The sequence below is a fragment of the Gossypium hirsutum genome, chromosome D03 (assembly GCF_007990345.1).
Source record: "Gossypium hirsutum isolate 1008001.06 chromosome D03, Gossypium_hirsutum_v2.1, whole genome shotgun sequence".
NCBI classification, from domain to species: Eukaryota; Viridiplantae; Streptophyta; class Magnoliopsida; order Malvales; family Malvaceae; genus Gossypium; species Gossypium hirsutum.
The window spans coordinates 38,936,043-38,955,748 of NC_053439.1; the positions used below are offsets into that span (position 1 = coordinate 38,936,043).

At 30.5% G+C, this 19,706-nt stretch overlaps 2 protein-coding genes across 2 annotated transcripts; both read left to right on the forward strand.

The window, feature by feature from the left end:
- Positions 1–1,715: 1,715 nt before the first annotated feature.
- On the forward strand, positions 1,716–4,754 carry LOC107949792 (PLASMODESMATA CALLOSE-BINDING PROTEIN 2). The gene is made up of 4 exons (XM_016884551.2): positions 1,716–2,213; positions 3,038–3,277; positions 3,375–3,408; positions 4,223–4,754. Exons 1-4 carry the CDS (start codon positions 2,159–2,161, stop codon positions 4,488–4,490), a joined length of 597 nt encoding a protein of 198 aa, XP_016740040.1. The 5' UTR covers positions 1,716–2,158; the 3' UTR covers positions 4,491–4,754.
- Positions 4,755–11,613: 6,859 nt separating this feature from the next.
- On the forward strand, positions 11,614–13,402 carry LOC107949791 (cyclin-dependent kinase B1-2). Its single transcript, XM_016884550.2, has 3 exons — positions 11,614–11,763; positions 11,850–11,988; positions 13,016–13,402. The coding sequence occupies exons 1-3, from the start codon at positions 11,633–11,635 to the stop codon at positions 13,106–13,108; spliced, it is 363 nt and encodes a 120-aa protein (XP_016740039.2). The 5' UTR covers positions 11,614–11,632; the 3' UTR covers positions 13,109–13,402.
- Positions 13,403–19,706: the final 6,304 nt, after the last annotated feature.

Below are 19,706 nucleotides of genomic sequence, written 5' to 3' on the forward strand. Positions count from 1 at the left end.
TATCAAATGGGCTGTTGGGCTATAACTATGCATTTCAAACATCGTGCATGTCAAAAATAGCATATACAAATAAACACTTTTGTTAAAGTGTATTAAAACATATCCTTTCAACTTTATGGCCCACCAAGTTTTATTTATTATATATATAAAAAAATACTTTAAGAAGATGGGGCTGAGGCGATGTATTAAAAAATAATTTTAAAATTTTTCAAAAAGAATACTTGGTAAAAATTGAAAAAGGTGGGCAGCCAAGATGAAACCAAGAAATGGACTCCATTGCCAACCTGGTTGGTTTTGAACTAAATGATGCAATCTCTAATTATTGTCTCCAATGCAGCTGCGCTATGTATATTATTGCTATTCTTTTTTTTCATTTATTTATTTATTTGTAAGTACGAGCTTCTCTGTTTTGTATCAATGCAGATTCCTAGTGTTTGAGGCTTTATATTCGAATTTAATTTTTTTTAAATACAAAATATGCTTTTAAATATATAAAAATTATATTTAACTATTATCTCAAATCCTGCATGATGGATTATTCTTTCTAATGCCATCTCTCTTATTTAATTTGTTTTTTAGTTAAAATGAGAAGAAAAGGGCACATGATGCAAAATTATTTGTGGTTAATAAAGGAAAAGTATTTTACCCTAATCATCATATCTTCATGATTACTCTGATCTACCCTGGATCCTCTTGTTCTCTTCCCACTTGCATTTGCCGATTTATATTTGGAAATTTATATCACACCATTTTATCTAAATATATATTAAGAATTAGGTTGTATTTTATTTTCTCTAAATTTTATTATTAAAACAACTTATTAAAATGTGTCATTTTTCATGCTAATAAAATAATGTCACATCATCAACTTTTAAAAACATATAAATGTTATTCTACATTCACGATTTTAATTAAAATTTTGAGCAGAAAATATTAAAACTATACCAAAAATAAATAAAATTTGAAAAACCTAAAATCAACCATTAAAAATCTAGAAAAACGTAATAGTAAAATTTAAAAAATTATAACCAACATAGATGGTTTTATTAAATTTTAAAATTTGAATAAAAATTAAAAAAGAAAAATTACCCACCTAGAAATTAAAAAAATTAAAAAATGACGGTATAAAAATAAAACACAATTTGAAAGCAAAGAAATAAAAGAGGATTAAATTTAAAAATTATAAAAGAAGAAAACATATTTATTTATTAAAATTTTTAATTTATTAAGTAATTAAATTAAGTCAGAGATAATATTAAATATGAATAAATGTATAATAAGATTTGTATACTTTTATATTTATATTTTAAGACATTTTAAAATAATTTATTCCCATAAAAAGTATATTATAAAAGCAAGATGCCAAATCAGTTAGGAAAATGCAAGGGAAAAAGATGAGTTATTGTACATTTTTTTTCCAATGATATTTGAACCCCAAATTAACATGATAATTGAAGATGTGAATTTTCGATAATCATATCTTTAATTCTGATGAAATAAATGTATTGTGGTCATCCTAAATTATTAACCGTACCGATTTTTCCAAATTATTTGAGGAAAAAGCCGACTTCTAACTCTAAATTTTTATGTGGAATGATAACATTAACATATCATGGCATTCTTAACAACTGATAATCAGAATAAATCTACAACATCATAATCATTTTAGTAAAGAAAACAAACATAAAATCACTAAAATTGAATTTAGGCATGGACAACTGTATTAAAAAAAAAAAGCCCTCCAATCTGTGTAAAGTTAGATCAACTCAACTTGGTTGGGATTCTGCTGTCAAACAATTCTCAGCAAACCCAAAAAAGCTTTTGTTTTGCTCAAAGGCTCAACTCCCCACGCCATGAAATTTACACAGTGAAGAATTTAAATAAAATAATAAATCAATTTAAATAAAACAGTGAGTAGCCGACAGGCCATCTTCATCCCACCTTCAAAATCTCTGTACATGTTTTTATTTCTCTTGTCCATATTATCAAAATTTTAAACCCTCCTTTCTCTCTCACACACACTGCCCCATACTCTCTCTCTTTCATTTCTTTTCTTTTTCTCTCCCAGACGTTGCTGTTGCAGAGCTTCGCCATTGTTGTCTTGCTTCAAGCTTTTTCAGTTTCTTATTCACACCCTTTTGAGTTTTGCTCTTCAACCATGGCTGCTTTAGTGCTCCCGCTGCTCATCCTGGCCGCCATCACTGGCCGCTCAAGTAAGCTCTTTCCTTGTAAAAAGCCATTTTGTTTTCTCTGTTTGTAGATCTTATCATCTCCTTTTGTCTTTTTTGCCTTTTGGATACTTCTTAATGGAACCTCAAAATATAACTTAAATCATTAAAAATGCCTTTTGTTGAATCTTCATGCTTTTGTTTTCTTGTTTTTTTTTTATTTCCAAACAACACATTTCCTTTTCCAGCATCAGATTTCACTATTTTACTCCTTATTTATAAAAAAAGGAAAAATAATAAAGTCATTTTTCTGTTATTTTTCTTCTCTCTTCCCATCACTGAAAAAATGTGAGGTTTTTTTTTTTTTTGATAATGTTGTTAACAGAAATGCCATAAAAACATTCTACAAGTTCAATATTCCATCAAATACACATTAGAAATGGTAAATAAAATTCTCTATTATCACATTTAATAATAACATTCTTATAATCTATACTAAAAAGGGTAATGTTGGAAAAATATATATTTTATGTAGAAATATTATATTTTAAAAATGAGTGATTATTTATGTTCAAAAAGAAAAAATGAGCGATCATTAAAAGAAAAGTGATTTATTAAGGAAATGGTAGTTTTAAAGAACTGCATCAGTTTGTTTTTCTACAGAAGAAATATGTTTTTTTTATAACAGTATTATATAAAAATTTTAAATTACATAATTACCCCACGTTTGTTAAAAAAAAATGAATGTGCTTTTTTTTTTCCCAACTGATAAGGGCTTTAATTTTAAATTATTAAAAAATATTTTTGTATTTTACGCTAACATTGGAAACATAAAATTGAGAAAAAACGTGTGATGTGGAAATGAACAGGTGGCAACTGGTGTATATGCAAAGATGGTGTAAGTGATACAGTATTGCAGAAGACACTGGACTATGCATGTGGTGCAGGCGCCGACTGTAACCCTATCCACTTGAAGGGATCCTGTTTTAACCCCGACACTGTTAAGGCTCATTGCAGTTACGCCGTTAACAGTTACTTCCAAAGAAAAGGCCAAGCTCAAGGCACTTGTGATTTTTCCGGCACTGCTACCGTTACCACCGCTGACCCCAGTAATTCCCCGTCTTTTTCTCCATTTACCATGGCAGTTAAAAAAAAAAACCCAAATTTACTTATTTTAATTAATTTATTTGCCTTGGTAATTCACAGGCTACACTGGTTGTGCTTTCCCATCTAGTGCCAGGTATCCTACTACTGTCTCTACTTGTTTCTTTTTCATTTGAAATAACAAGAATGAGTTAGTTAAATAATTAAATAAAATAAAAAAATTTGAAAGTGCTTATATAATCATTCTTCTTGACTATTTTTAAAATGATTAAAATGCCAAAAATATACTTTAAATAATACAAATATGTACCAATGCACATTGAGTATAATCTTTTAAAAATATATGAAGGGAAGTTTAAAAAATGGAACACACGTTGTATTTTGGACTGTTAAAAGCATTGATCAAAGTTTTGAATCCAATTTATTTTGAATCGAAGTTAGCAACGGTAGGATGGTTGGACATGTGGGCCATGAAATATTAATATAAATGTTGGTCCACAGTCAAATATTTAATGTAAAGGGGTTTTTTTTTTTAATCAAAGTAGGACCACCACCACCTAAGGAGTAACAAAGGTTTGAACGAGAAAGTAAAGATCACTTTATGTTATTGAGATTGTTATTTGACGTGCCTTACATGTTACATTTTTGTAATGGTGCAATGAGCATTCAACTTTCTATTTTTGGATAAAAGGGATTATTGCTTTTTCGTCCAAATTTATGAGAACTGGAAACAAAAGTATGAGTGTGATATGGTTTTTTAATTACATGAAATAAATTCTAAAGAATTGAATACACCAATGTTAAAATACTATTGTTCAGACACTCGTACCTGAATTCGAGATTTCTATCCATGTTTTGTCTATATAGCTTGTGAAACATGTTCTGTACCATTGGTTGTATGAATTGTCAATTGTAGTGGGGTGGGTTTTTATTTTATTTTATTGAATCAGTACCGCAGGCACCACCACAACACCAACAACCACACCCTCATCCACCACACCCTCGTCCGTGAACCCAATCAACAACACCCCAACAAGCACAACACCATTTGGTTCGACCACACCTACCGGAATATTGGGAGGAGTTGGTAACGGCTTAGGCCCGTCCGGAACTGGGATCAACCCAGATTACAGTACTGATGGAGGATTTAGGCTGCAATACTGCTTCTCTTCCTATGCAACCCTCTTGATTTCAGGATTGATGTTATTGTGGGGTTAAAAGAAGTTACAAGGGAACATGTTTTCTGGTCATTCAGTCTTGTTCTCTTCTAGTGTATGGTGTTGTTGATCTATAAGAACATGTTTGCTAAGGGTTTTTTTTTTTGGTTATGGATTTTAATCATTTTAAAAGCATGACTTTTATGGGTATGGAATTTTGGTTATCTAGGTTTTATGTACATTTAAATGGAAATTGTTATTTTTAGGAGGATTTGGCACTACAAAATCATCCTCTTATCAGTAATTGGCAGTAGTAACTTCTCCATTTGTTCTTTGTTTTATGCATGTTTTAATCACAAATCGAGAAGCTTGCTTGGAAAGTAACGGGTAGGGTTATTATTATTTCTAAAATTTATATCTTTTATGGGTTAAAATTTTAATGAACAGTCGGTTGGGTCTGAATATTTATTTAATTATAAAAAATTAGATTATTAGATATGATTTAACTGGGAAATTTATGTAGCAATATAATAATTATGTGGTTTTGATTGAAATAGTAAAATTGTGAGATTAAAAATTATTTTCAAAATTTCATACGAAGAAATAAAATATCTATTGCTTTGTAAGCAAAAAGGGTTTTCATTGTGTCGAGTTGAGACACGGTTGGAAGATGACATTAGTTTACTAAATTTTTTTTTGATACCATGCTTAAAACTATATATAACATTTCTTCAACCCTTAAATAGGGTTGAAAATAAAATTCAAAACACAAACCATCCATTATACCTGACGATGGGCCGAGCTACCTGTCCAAGTTTGAAGGTCCGTCCGAAATTTAGGATGGTCTAAGCAAAAACATTAGGCCTAAAAGATGGGTTTGAGGGGCTCGGGTATGGACATCAAGGTCAAAGCCCGACCCGATTTGTTTTTAAATTAGTAATGTTTTATGTTATGTTATTTTTATATATTATGTAATTTATATGCTACTGTGATGTAAACATTAAAAATTATTAAGGTGGCTATATAATAAATTTTAATAAATAAAAATATATAAAATTATTAAATATTAAATTTAAAATAATATAAATATATATTTTGAAAATATGGGAGGGCCTAAAATGAGTTTGAGTTAACCATTTACAAGTATGAACGGGCCTGAACAAATGTTTAGGCTCATATTTCAAGTTGAGTCGCGCTTGGACAAGTATAAAGTGTGTTAGTATCATGCACAAATTTAACCTGAACCTTGACTTGACTTATGAACTCCTCTACCGTCCATCAACATTTGGACATCACTTAGAAAAAGTGCTGCCAATAAAAATTTGAAGGTTAAAACAAATATTTAGATCTAATTGTTACTGTAATTAAAATTTATTTATTAAATTAATTGGTTTAGTATTTTTTTAAAAAGATTTGAGTTCGATAATGTTAATCATTTAAATTAATTAATGATATTATAAAAGTAGAGAGAGTAAATTATATAAAACACTATTTAAAAAAACAAATTAATCTCAATCTCTTATAATGTAAAAAAAAGGATAAACATTAAAAATTGGAAAACATGGATATTTTGTGGCTATCTTACCCAAATGACCTAAAAAAATGAACAACTACAAAAATACCCAAGTTCAAAGACAATCACCCAAATGACCTAAAATGAACAGTAAAATGGGATTGGGGAGACTCAATGGTTGGCACCACCAAAAAATCTAACACAATCGTTGCCCAATGATTGTGTCAGAGGTTAAAAAATTATTTTTTTGGGTGCTGGACGTTGGATGGTCGACACCCATGTATTTTTTTTCAAACCGTAGCATATTGGTATATTTTTGTACCAATATTTAAAAAAAATTGGGTTGGGAGACTTAAGTGGCCGGCACCACTTTACAGCATAATTTTTTTTTTGGATGTTGGCACAGTGATGACCGACACCCCCTTTATCATATAAAAAAAATTGGGTTGGGGGAAGTAGATGGCTGGCATTAGCTTTTTCGGGTGCTGTGACATTGATGGCTAGAGCCCTTGTACCAGATTTGAAAAAAAAATTGGGTTGCTGGGATACTGATGGTCGACACCTTCTTAGTTTATATATATGGAAGCTATTTAGTTGTAATATTATAATTGAATGGGAAAAAATTGTTGAGATTATCATCAAATGGGAGTGTTTGGGTGTTTACTATTAAATGGGGATACCGTATTTGGGAGTGTATAATCATATATGTGTGATGTGGTGGATTACATATGAGAGTATATGGGAGTCTACAACCTAAATTTGGGGTTGAATTATATACTGTCATGTTTTAACGGAGTTAAATTATATACTATCACGTAAACCGTAAAAATTATGCCACCAAAAGTCGAATGACTTCATTCGCCATAGATGACGAACTATGTATACCGGTTACAATTAAAGAATACGGCGGGCGAACATGGTTGAAATTACTAAATGCAATGTAGACCTGATTCTAAATAAATTTTAGTTCGTATTATTTATTTGTCGAATTTTATATTTTCATATATCAGTTTTGTAAAATATTTGTATTATTTGTGGATCTATAAAAATGTTTTAGTCCGTATTATTTGCCGGTCGAATTTTATATTTTCATATATCAAATTTCTAAAATGTTCGTATTATTTTTGTATATGTAAATAAAATTTATTTGTTATTATTTGTTGGTCAAATTATATATTTCCGTATATTAGTTTTGTAGAATGCTTGTATTTTCTTGTATATGTAATTTTTTTTGTTGCGTCTTATTATTTGTTCAAATTATTTTTTTTACTTAATATTTTGTACTCAATGCCCAAAAATAATTACGTTAAAAATTTAAAAATTTTCGTATTGGAAGAATAATTACAAAGTAAATATTTACAAAATAAAATCAAAACTGTCTAGACCCCAATGACGTCCTCGGGGCCGGCGTATAACGGTTGGGCTTCCTACGTTGGCAAGGGCATGCACCTTGAAGAGGCGTTTGATAGTTGCTCGAGCCAGCCTCTGGTGTACTTCAGAAAGTTGTATAATCGTATACCCCATCATTGGGGGTGAAGGGGTATTGCAAGACCGGAGATGCTGAGCCAAAAATACCCTTAATGTTAGGTGTAAGTGCTTGCCGGTGGAGCTCTGAGTGGTATGAGGACGATCTAGAGTTTGCCGAATGTTGAGGCTTAAGGTCGTCGCCAAATGTGACGCTCCAAACTCGGTCAGGACAATCCGACCCAAATTTTGAATGTCACATTAGCCATCGAAGTGACTTTCCGTTTAAACCACCACAAAACACACCAGCCTACCAATCACACCACACAATTAATCATGGAATATTTAATAAAAACCTAATATCAGGCTTCCGTTGTGCTACTATGATCAACAATCAACAAAAAGACTAATTCACAATTTAATATTTAATAGACAATTACCTCGAAAACTTTAGTTAAACATACATACATGCAGTAGGGTATTTTTTAAAAAGGTTATATTTGTAGGGACTTGTAAAACTGTTTAGTTTAAAAACGTATAATTAGATTTAAAACATAATATATAGTAACGTGTTGGGAAAAAAACTCTTTTTCACAAAGTTTAACAATAGTATTGTAGGATTAAACGTATAAGTCTTATTTTGGAAAATTTATTAAAGCATCTTGCACAACCCACATAACATTATTAATTAATTGGTTAGCAGATATTTAACAGTTTACATGACTTGACTAAATTATGTGTTACATCTCATGCATACCAAGTACATGTTTGTATCCAAATCACACATAAAGCATCTAAGGCTTACCTCGATGTCCAGCGACTCTTCAACCTGCATTTACAAGTTAGTTGAACAGTTATTTAAACCAATTGTCAAACAATCATAATCCATCATTCAATCATCTATCTAATGCAATGATAAAAGTTTTAAACCAAACAATTAAATAGTCTATAGTGTCCAATTACAACGAGAAAATTAGAAGTCTAATACTAAATCCCATAACTTGATCCCACATTGCCTTCCTCATCGGGTTTGGGAACACAATGACATACCCAAGTATAGCCTCGATTTGGATCACTTGGATGACTCACTTCCGCACCTCTTCGCACGCTATATCACTGCAATGTTATAAAAGAAAGAGTGAGCTTATGAAAGCTCAGTGAGTGCTCAAATATATTACAAATAAACACATCAGTAGGTTAAAGGGTGACATATTATAACGATTCACATATTATTACAGTCTATACAAAGTAGTAACTCGTACGACATAACAATTCTCATAAAATTAGTAGTGCACATATAATAAGTAATTCGTGTAAATGAGCAGATCACATAAATTATCAATTCGCATAAAATATCTGTTCATATGAAAAAACAATTTATATATAATAACAGTTCATACAATTTAACAGTTCATTCAGTATAATAATTCATTCATACCACATCGTAACTCATATATCTCAAACATTAATAAATTGACATTTTTATGATTATGAAACTTATCAAGGACTCAATCACCACCTATAAGTGGACTCTATCACCACACACTGGATAAACAGATCTCTAAAACACATCTCACTTTTGGACTCAAAGAGCTCTACGTTGTCTCTAATATAAGTGTAGCACAAATGCTCGCACTCTCCAAACACACCACGCTATCTACGGTGAATGGAGCTATGATCGACATTCCTTTATCTCTCCAACACATCTCTGGGCCACAATGCCTATTACAAAAAAATTGTGAGTACTCACAATCCTATAGCATGCCAATTATATCCAATGGTTTTATAAAGTCACAATGTCAAATTGTCTCTTTAACACATTCACTATATCCAATATAATAGGGCTTACAATTAAGCAGAGCTCGCACATTATAACATAGTTTGCAATTCTCAATTCGCAATAGAGCATGGTTCACGTATAATATCACTTTCATGCAACATATATTGCACTCATAATCAGAGTTCATATATCATTCATGACATAGCTCACATAAATCAATGTTCACATATTTTATTTAGCATAGGGCACGTAATACATTAGCTTACATGCAATGCAACTCAAAATCTCACAATACACAGTTTGGTAAATTAATACAGTTCGCATATTAATACAGATTACCAAATTAACACAGTTTGCCATAATAATATAATTCTCCAAGTTAACATGGTTCACAATATAACAGAATACACAAATATAATTGGCTCGCAATATCATAAATCTCATAATTCACTTACATATTAGTGCATGCATAGATATGCATTATCGATAAAAATTGCATGCTATAAGAGCCCACATTATATTATTTATTCATATATTCATTCATAAATATTACAAAATCATATACGAATATATATTATATATATACATATTTATTTAATGACCATTGTCACTTCAAATTTTAAGCATACATTAAAAGTCTCATAAATTTATATATTATATAAAATCATTCCCGTAATTATATATACTAAACCATGCATATATATTATATATATAATACCAAAATCCATTAATATATACTATGTAAAATAAAGCCATGCATATATATTATACATGTATAACCACCCACGCGTATACATATATTACAACCCACATATATATAAGACGCATATATATTACATATATAGCACCAAAGCACGCATACGTATGTCTATGTTTAACACCAACAGACTCCACTCATATATATTATATATGACTCCAATCTCACACATATATATATTACCCACTCCCCCATTTATATATTATATATATAACACCCAATATATATTGTATACAAAATAAAGCCCATGTATATATATTATAAGTTCATGCATTTTGCACCATTAAAATCGCACAATGAATATACTCAACGATTCAACCAAAATTACGAGGATTTGCATAAGGAAGAAGTTAAGGTTCGCATACCATAAGTGGGGATTCACATAAGTTACCTTAGCCTGTGTACTGGAATTTAAATATAGTATGTCAAACCACTCACTTTAGTCAATACCTCTTTCACAACAATGTCAAACAAGCTTTTATTACCCTTTTGCATTGCTCGTGAATCCTCCCGATGAGTTTGAAACTTTGCATACACATTAAATACAATATAGAATCATTATAAGCAGCCTTAAACTAAAAAAACAACAACAAAATCACCACTCTAAGCTCACTTTTCTCATACCGAAAATTTAACTAGTTTTATTGAAATAGGTGTTTTACTATTCAAACTTTATCTCTAAGCCTTAATTTCGATTCTAATATTCCTAAATATCATCTAATTACATATCCACACCATCAATTTCATCCAATTTTACCGATTTAATTTTTTCAGAAAAATCAAGCTTATGTAATCTTTTAAAAAGGGGAAGACATTCAATTTGCTTAAATTCATTAAGGATTTGATAAATTAAGATCAAATACCTTTTAATTGTTCGTCATCCAAAAAGGGAATAATTAGAGTTGTTCATGGGTCGGGATGGGTCGGGTCAAGCAAAAACTTTAGGCTCGGGCTTGGTCTGACTTGAAAAATGAGTCTCAAATTTTGCACAAGCCTGATCCGGATAAAAATGCTAATACCCAAGCTCGACCTGCCCATATTAAAATTTTTATATAAAAATAAATTCAAAAAATATAATACATCAAATATGCTAAAAAGGTTAAAAATAAATATTTCCCAACAAATGGAAAAAAATAAACATTTTTTAAATAAATATACTTAAATAACACTAAGGGCGTGTTTGGTTCGCCGTATTACCCAATCCATTACGCCCCGATTACGCGCGTATTACATTACGCCCCTAATCCGGCGTTTGGTTCGCTGTATTAGCCATTACGCGCGTATTACATTACGCCCCTAATCCCCAAATTCCCGTGTTTTACAATCCGTTCCCAAATCGTTGTATTAGCCATTACGCCCGGCCTCCCTCCCCATCTCTCTGTTTTACCCTCCCTCCCTACCCGACCCTCTCCTCTTCCGTCCTAATCATTTTCTCCTCCCATTTCCCACTGATTCCGTTGATTAATCTGTCGTCACCGTTTCTTCTCGTCTCGGCATCAAATTTCCCTTCCCCATTTCCTCCCAACACTATCTGCTCCGCACACCAAAACCCTCTCTTTTTCTCTTCAATATATTCATAAAATTGGAAATTCTAGCTTAATCCATTGAAGAAAGAGTGAAGCGTTTTTTCTTTGATTTTTCCATTCTTTTTAACATTTCTATTCTGTGTTTTTTGTCGGTTTTTTAGCCATGCTTGGTTCTACTCACTACTCCACCGCCGTCGACATGTGGTCTGTTGGATGCATCTTCGCCGAAATGGTTAGAAGGCAAGCATTGTTCCCGGGGGATTCTGAATTCCAGCAATTGCTCCACATTTTCAGGTATATTTGTTTCTTCCCAATGTATCTCTTCCTAGCTACCGCCCTTTTTCTCGTTCTTTTTTCTTAATTGGGTGAAAATTGAAAAGGTTACTGGGCACCCCAACTGAGAAGCAATGGCCTGGGGTTACCTCTCTAAGGGATTGGCACGTGTACCCACGGTGGGAGCTTCAGAACTTGGAACGCGCTGTTCCTTCCCTTTCTCCTGAAGGGGTTGATCTCCTCTCTGTAAGTCCTCATTCTTTTACTAAACATCAACAAACTGTTCAAATCAAAGCATCATAATATAGTCATGTTTTCTAATGTAGATTTATTCTTTGTTTCAAACAAATATCCGTTGATATAGTCTCATTTCAGCAGCAACCATTCTACATATTAGAGTTTAAGAAGAAAATTAAGTACCGTTGAATTTTTTTTTTACTTCTATTAAGCTGCCAACAAGCAAACTCCCAAAAAGTTCAAATTATATAGTCATGGATTAATTTAAAAATCCAAAATGATTGTGAAAAAAATTGTTAGTTTACAATCATAGTAAATTAAATACATTACAATAGTATGAATAATTCATATGATTCTCAAAATGCATGAAAAAAAAAACTAAGCATATTTGAGTCGGACAATACTTGTATTTGACACTTATCCAAGTGCAGGTCGTCTTCAACTCACAATTGCAGTCTTGCCATGGGGAAGAATTTTGAGAGAAAAAAATAAAGTCTAGCATGATTAACATTTAGGCCATGTGAATAGGACTAAGGGGGTAGAGAATACTGATAGAAAAAGCATCGAAGCTATTTAGAATTCACTTGGAATTTCGTTGCATGTTATACTAGGATTATAGCAATGGTCAGAGTGATTCAAGTCAATAAAAGCTTTTTAATCTATGATCATATGTTCAAAGTCAAATATTTAAAGAATAGAAAGGAACAAGTAGTGATATACATGAAATTTATCAGTTCTATATGTCCACTGACCTTAATGCATAGGTATATGCACAGCAAAAGAAGGAACTGAAAGTAGTCTGTTTGGTGCCTTTTACTCTTTTAATTCCTATTTCCTTAGCCTTTTTGCAAGGATGCCAATTTCAAGTCATACAACATGATCATTGCCAAATAATTTCGGAATGATATAACACATAAAAAGGGTTTACCGTCTGTGACAATGACAACATTTAGTTCATGCTCATGATTTACTGATTTACTTCTCTATTACTTGCACATTTTGGAGGCTAATAGCTTCTTGTTTTTGGTTATTGCAGAAGATGCTTAAATATGACCCTGCAGAGAGAATATCAGCAAAAGCAGCTATGGATCATCCTTATTTTGACAGCCTTGATAAGTCCCAATTCTGAATTTGCATTGTATGGTTATAGTATTATATGGATTTTTTCTTTTCTCGCTTAGAATGGTACATTGCTTTTCACTAGGTGCTCGCTTCCTTGAGCCTAAACTCTAAAGCACCAACTTCTGAGCTTCAAAATATATGTCGGGAGATTAGTTGTCATCAACTAGGTGATCCACAGTCTCTGACAAGTTATTTTTTTATTCGTGTGTAACCTTTTACAAGTTTGTAATGATACAAATATCAACCAGTTCACTTTGAAACTTCTCTTGATATCTAATTTAATGCGGTTTTAATCTTTTCATTGAGCATCTTCGGGTAACTTCAAATGTCGGTTTTTTAACTTTTATTGATCTGTTTATGTTTTTTTTTGTTGAAAAACCAATGATGATGAGTAATGGATGTTTGGTTCTGGAACATCTTGTTTGAAGAAATTGTAATGACAGTTGAAGAGGATGTGAAAGGAGACATTGATGTGATGATTTTGCAATTATATATTTGTCATTGAACCATATTTGACTATGATATTAAGTTTTGGTGCTAAATCGTCGTTGGTACAACAGTCTAATAGATTTCTACTTCAAATTAGACTGTGTTTCTAGTTTGGATTGTTTGTCACTTTTAGAAGGAAATCTGATTATAAGCATAGAACATATGTGCAGACCTTGAGAGAAAATTGCAAAATTTTACTGCTGTATACTTCCTTGGCCTCAAAGTAGATGGTTAAAATGCTTAAAACCCCCACAGTTTAATCCTTGAAATTGTTGAGTTTACGGTTTTCCTTTGAAATGATTGGAAAGTTAGGCTATCTAAATTTTAGTTCTGACAAAATTCTTTTATTTTTTCTATTAAATACTTCTTTCAGCTCATGGTGACAAATTTGCTGCGAAAAGAATGAGAAGGCTGACCCAAAGGAGAGCTGTTGATTATACTAGTACTGTTGTGCGATATATGCAGGTATTTTTTCATGTTTAGTTGTTTTCATAAGCGTTTTTTTCTATATCTTTCTATAAGTTGTTGCATGGTCAAAATGGTGAATCTGATTAACATGGATGCTTATGTTTTTTCTTAGATGGCTTAAATGTCTCTTTATTATTGTGGTTGTTGGCCTTCTCTTTATCAATACGGGCATTGATTTCTCTATCATAGAAATCAGTTTGCTTTTTTCTTCTGCAGCCTTTTGCTCAAGTTTATTATTCAATGTACTTGGCTGCTATATTTTAAAGTTTATAAAGGTCCACTATTATAGCCATAATTGTATCTTTATGATAGCTTAACTTATGGAGTTGTGTTTCAGATTGCTGCTAGAAAATCCATTAATATAGAGGCAAAATGACTTGGTCTTGCTTGCCATTGATGTATGGTGTTAAGATGTTCTTTTTTTGCTTCATGGGAAAAATAAGTTGATGTCTTTTTATGTCATATTTTTCCTAGTTACTAAGAGTAACTCCTCTTTATCATAGTTGTATGCTTGTTGAATCATATTGAAATGCTAGATACTTAACTGACTGAACTTGTTTGAATGTAGGAACTACAGTTCCATCAAACACCACTACTGCAATTCTTGCTGCTCCCAATTTGTCGAATCCCATGGCTACAGTTGTTGGTGCTGCTTCAAACCCATTAACCTATAATTTGTAGTTGAATTTGAATTATGATCCAAAATGCAACATATCAATGATGAAATACGGCGATGCATCTGCTTGAATTTCTCTGTCTAGTTGGCCTTTTAAGTCCCTTCTGATCTGGTATCCTTGGAAAATTATTTGTTTTGCACTCTTGGCATTTTAATATCATATTAGAATAACTAGTTTATAACTTTGGAGTAATGATTCATTGTAATTTTACCCATTTTTATATATTTCTTTAATTTTTTAATTCATCACAAGGTTCATGCCATAGGGGCAAAGCTAAAATCAAAAAATAAAAAAGAACCTCATTGAGGAAGAAAATTCAGAGAATAAGGTAAGAAAACCAAAAAATATAGCAACTGAGAGAATATACAGAGCTATGTTTCTCCGACTCTTCATTTTGCTTGAAGTATCCCTTTTTTATACCCCTGTCAGAGTATTCATTTTTCTTAAAGTATCTGGTTTCAACACCCATGCCCGACGATGAAAGAACCTCTTTGAGAAAGTTATACAATAGATTTATTATATAAATTATTTTAAATTAATAAATTCATATAAGAAAATTTATTATCAATAATTTTATGAAATTATATCTTATTAAATTATATGTAATAATAATTATTTTAAATTATACAAATTCATATAAGATAATTTATTAGTTATAATTATTTTAAATTTTATTAAATCATATATTTTAATTAAAATATATTTAATATTAATCATTTCAAATTATCTTTTATAGTATCATATATTATGATTTGAGTAAATTCATATAAGAATATTAATTATTAAGAATTTTATTAAATTATATATTTTAATTATAATATATTTAATATATTTAATAATTATGTTTAAATATGATTAAATTATTTATTTTTGATAATAAATAATCTTATTAAAATTTAAATAACAATAACAATAATCATTTACCAAAACAAATTTATGCTAAGGGTATTCTGGTCATTTTAGTTTTCTCCATTATGCTATTATACCTCTATTACATTCAACCAAACACAGTTTTACTATTACGCCTCTATTCCATTACATTCAACCAAACAGTTGATTTGTTATTACACCTCTATTCCATTACACCTCTAATCCAATACACCTCTAATCCAATACACCTCTAATCCAATACAGCGAACCAAACGTGACCTAAGGTAAGTGCAACTTACAAAACAAATACCTCTAAAATAGTAGCAAAATTAATAATAAAATAAAAGTCATACAATATCCAAATAATAGCAATAAAATAGTATCAGTATAATAGCAAAATAATAGCAAAATAGTGAAAAACACTAAAAAGCAACAACAATTTTTTTTTCAAATTTGAATTTTTTTTAGGCCTATATTTTTTTATCCAAACCCTCTCATTTTTCAGGTAAGTCTTCGGGTCGGGTGACCCGACAATGAACAAGTCTAGGAATAACAAACTCTCTAATCAAATTTTTTGTTTTATTTTTTTCTCCTTTTACTTGTTAAGCCCGTCTAAGTTAACTTTTTTTTTTCAAATTTTCTATTTTCACCTATTAATCAACCTCGTTTATCATTTTTTGAGATTTAAGTAAAATTAATTTAATATTTTTTTATAAAATTATAAAACTCTAATCCTAAGACATAAAACATTAGAGTTTAAAATCTAACTTTAATGTGATGTAAATTGATAAAATATGTAACGCAATTAAAAAAATACAAATGTAGAAAAGTAATGAAAGCTGATGTACAACTCATAAATGGATAAAATAAAAAAAAAGAAACTTATAAATGAGAAAAAGCAAGAAAGTCAAAAAAGTTAAAAAAGAAGAAGATAAAAACATTATTTTTTCTGTAATAATAAAGCTCAGTCAAAGGACTGAAAGCAAGTCATTTTGCAGCAAAGGCTAAGCAGTAATTGGAGCTTGGTCGAAAATTTGCAGCTAAAAATATGCTACTTTTCCCATCTTCGCCATGTGGTCTGCAACTTGGTTTGACAGTCGTTATTTTAACATCCCACGCTTTCTTCAACAAATCCACGATTTGCTTCACCAACTAAACATCTTTCTCCTCAGTTGAACTTAGCAGCTGCACCACCAACTTGTTATCACATTCCGTAACGCTCGCCGAAAACCCATGTCCCATGCCAACCGTAGGCCATCCCAGATCCCCCATAGTTCTGCATGGATAACAGAACATACACCCAGATCGCGACTATATCCTTTCAGCCACTCCATTTGAAGTTTGTGGCAAGAATTCGTCCGTGAAACACTCTTAGAATCACTTATTGTTAGAAAAGGTTTTTCTCTAAGAGGGTCAAGTTGACATGAGAGAATTCAAGCAACGTATATATTGAAGGAATAGGTGGAACACTCAAAGCAAGTTGGAGACTCGCTCGAGTTAATAGTCAAATCCAAGGTGGACAATATACATACAGAGTTGAACAAGAGAAACGCAAGGAAAAGAAAATTGTTTAACCAAATTAACTGGAAATATAATAAATTTCTAATTTGAATTTAAAATTTTAAAATAATTGTTGTCAATATTTTTTTTAAAAAATATTAAAAATCATTGAGAAGATTTTCATTAGATCCTATGCGGTAGCAGTGATTTACCTATATCCAAAAATGGATTAATGCATTATTTGGGGCTTGAATTAGATAATTATTTCTATATTGAGGTTTGAATTTTTTTTTTGTTCAAGTTAATCATTGAACTTGACAATTGTCTTGGGTCTGAACTAGTTAATTGTTTATACATTAGGTTTTGAACTTTTTTTTGTTCAAATTATTTCTTAAACTTGATAACTATTCTTATATTGGGCTTGAATTTTTTTTTTGTCTCCAACTTTCTTGAAGTATCAAAGACTAATTTGAATAAAGAAAAAGCTCAGGTCCCAAGTTAGCCTCTAAAATTGATACTTGTTCCCATATTGGGGATCTCAACTTGACAATTATTTTTACTTGAATTTTAGGATTTTTATGAAAATATTAAGGATTAACTTAAACAAAAAAAATTCAAATTTCAATATAAAAATAATTGTCAAATTTAAGGTCTAACTTGGATAAAAAGAAATTTAACTCCAATATGAGAACAATTACTAAAATTAAGACCAAAAATATTTAAACCTTAATAAGAGAATAATTACCAAGTAAATACAAAAACCAAGAGAGAGGCGAGCGATTAACGTGCGTCAGCTTTTTTATACAAAATACCTTAAATTTTTTATTAATTATGAAAATGACTCATTTTTTTGATTATACACGTAAATAATCTGAAATCTACAGTAAAAATTGGTGGAGCCAAAGAGTTTGGCGCCACCAACACGCCATATTAGCAAACTTAATAAAAACTGATTTTTTTTGTTGGAGCCATGTAAAATGGCACCAACTATATAAATACTAGGAAAATACTGTTATTTCTGAAAAATTGGGAATCAAAAAATAAATATGGTGGTGGAGCCAAAGAGCTTGATGCCACCACTTTTATATGTGTCAGTGTAATTTTTTTAAATTTAAAATTATAAAAAAATGTTTTATATTAGGTGGAGCCATTTTAAATGGCACCACCACTTTATGTCAAATCTTTTTTTAATGTGTTTTTTTTTAATTTTAAAAAAATAATATTTCATTTGGTAGAGTCATATAAAATGGTGCCGCCAGTATAATGTGTATTTTTTTAATGTGTTGTTTTTTTAATTTAAAATTTTTAAAAAGTAATATTTTATTTGACATAGTCATTCTCTATCGCATGATCAAATAGCTATATATATCCCTAACCCGCAGATCACTCTAAGTTGGAGAATTTTTTTTAATTATATCATGTTTAAGGATGAAGGGGAGAGAGATGAGGAGTGCTTTTTTTATGTTTTTATGTTTAATGGTTATTTTTGGTTGCTAGTAATTTATTCGGTAACGAGTTCAAATTGATTATGTAAATCTTTCCGTTAACGAGTTCAAATTGGTTATGCAGCCAACGGGTGGATTATTTGGAATTCTCTGGGCCAACATGATGTTTGAAGGTTTTAAGGAATCTCAAATCGAAACGCACTGGTGAGATAATCAATATCAGCAGCATCCGAGCTGCAATATAATAGTACTGAGAAAGTCGCTTTTGTTGCGGTTAAAAATTTATTTTTCAATTTGTAAGACACAATATTGTCGGTCTTGAACAAAATTGTTTAATTATGCTTTGTTTGTAAGACAAAATGTTGTCAGTTTTAAACAAAATCGTTTAATTTTTTTTTTTAGTATTGAGGAAGTTGCTCATGTTGCAAAATTATATATTGTAAGTTAAAGTGAAACTATTTTAGAATGTTTGAAATGTAAAATTATATATTGTAAAATATAATTTTTGAATTATTTAAATTGATAGCTATTTGTAATGTTAGCAATGCAAGTAATTTTCATGTAAATCATTTATGTAATGTGAAATCAAAAAAATTAAAGGGACATTTTTAATAGAAATCAAGAAATAGAGGACCAAAAAATAAAGAAAATTTGGGAAAAATGAGAAAAAATAAAGTGGGGGATTGAATTGACTAAAAAATGAGAAAGGGCTGATTTGTAAAAAATCTATGGCATTTTTAAAAGAAATAAAAAAATCAAAGGATAAAAAAATAAATATATTGACTGGCCACACCACATCAGCAGCATCAGCGACGTCAACGATGTGACTGGTCATGGTCAATTTAATTAATAACTTTAAAAAAATTAGAATGGGAGAAGAGAAGAGACCGGATCAACATTTTAAAAAGAAATGTTGGGCTGCTTTTGTCCCCCTTAAAATTTTGAAGGAAAAAAAGAGAAGAAAAAAATTGTATTTATTTTGAAGTTAATAAATACAAGGTATGCAAATATATTTTGATGTGCATGTATTATATTAAAAGTATTTATTGTAATGTAATAATTAATTATATTTAATTTATGCATTTTTTAAAATTATGCAGATATCAAAATATCTTCTCGAGTAACACTTCATCGAGGATCAACGAAACAATAAAAT

Coding starts and splice junctions, on each gene's coding strand:
- LOC107949792 (XM_016884551.2), top strand. CDS start 2,159: ATGGCTGCTTTAGTGCTCCCGCTGCTCATCCTGGCCGCCATCACTGGC. Junction 2,214..3,037: donor CGCCATCACTGGCCGCTCAA/GTAAGCTCTTTC, acceptor GGAAATGAACAG/GTGGCAACTGGTGTATATGC. Junction 3,409..4,222: donor GCTTTCCCATCTAGTGCCAG/GTATCCTACTAC, acceptor TTATTGAATCAG/TACCGCAGGCACCACCACAA.
- LOC107949791 (XM_016884550.2), top strand. CDS start 11,633: ATGCTTGGTTCTACTCACTACTCCACCGCCGTCGACATGTGGTCTGTT. Junction 11,764..11,849: donor CAATTGCTCCACATTTTCAG/GTATATTTGTTT, acceptor AAAATTGAAAAG/GTTACTGGGCACCCCAACTG. Junction 11,989..13,015: donor AAGGGGTTGATCTCCTCTCT/GTAAGTCCTCAT, acceptor TGGTTATTGCAG/AAGATGCTTAAATATGACCC.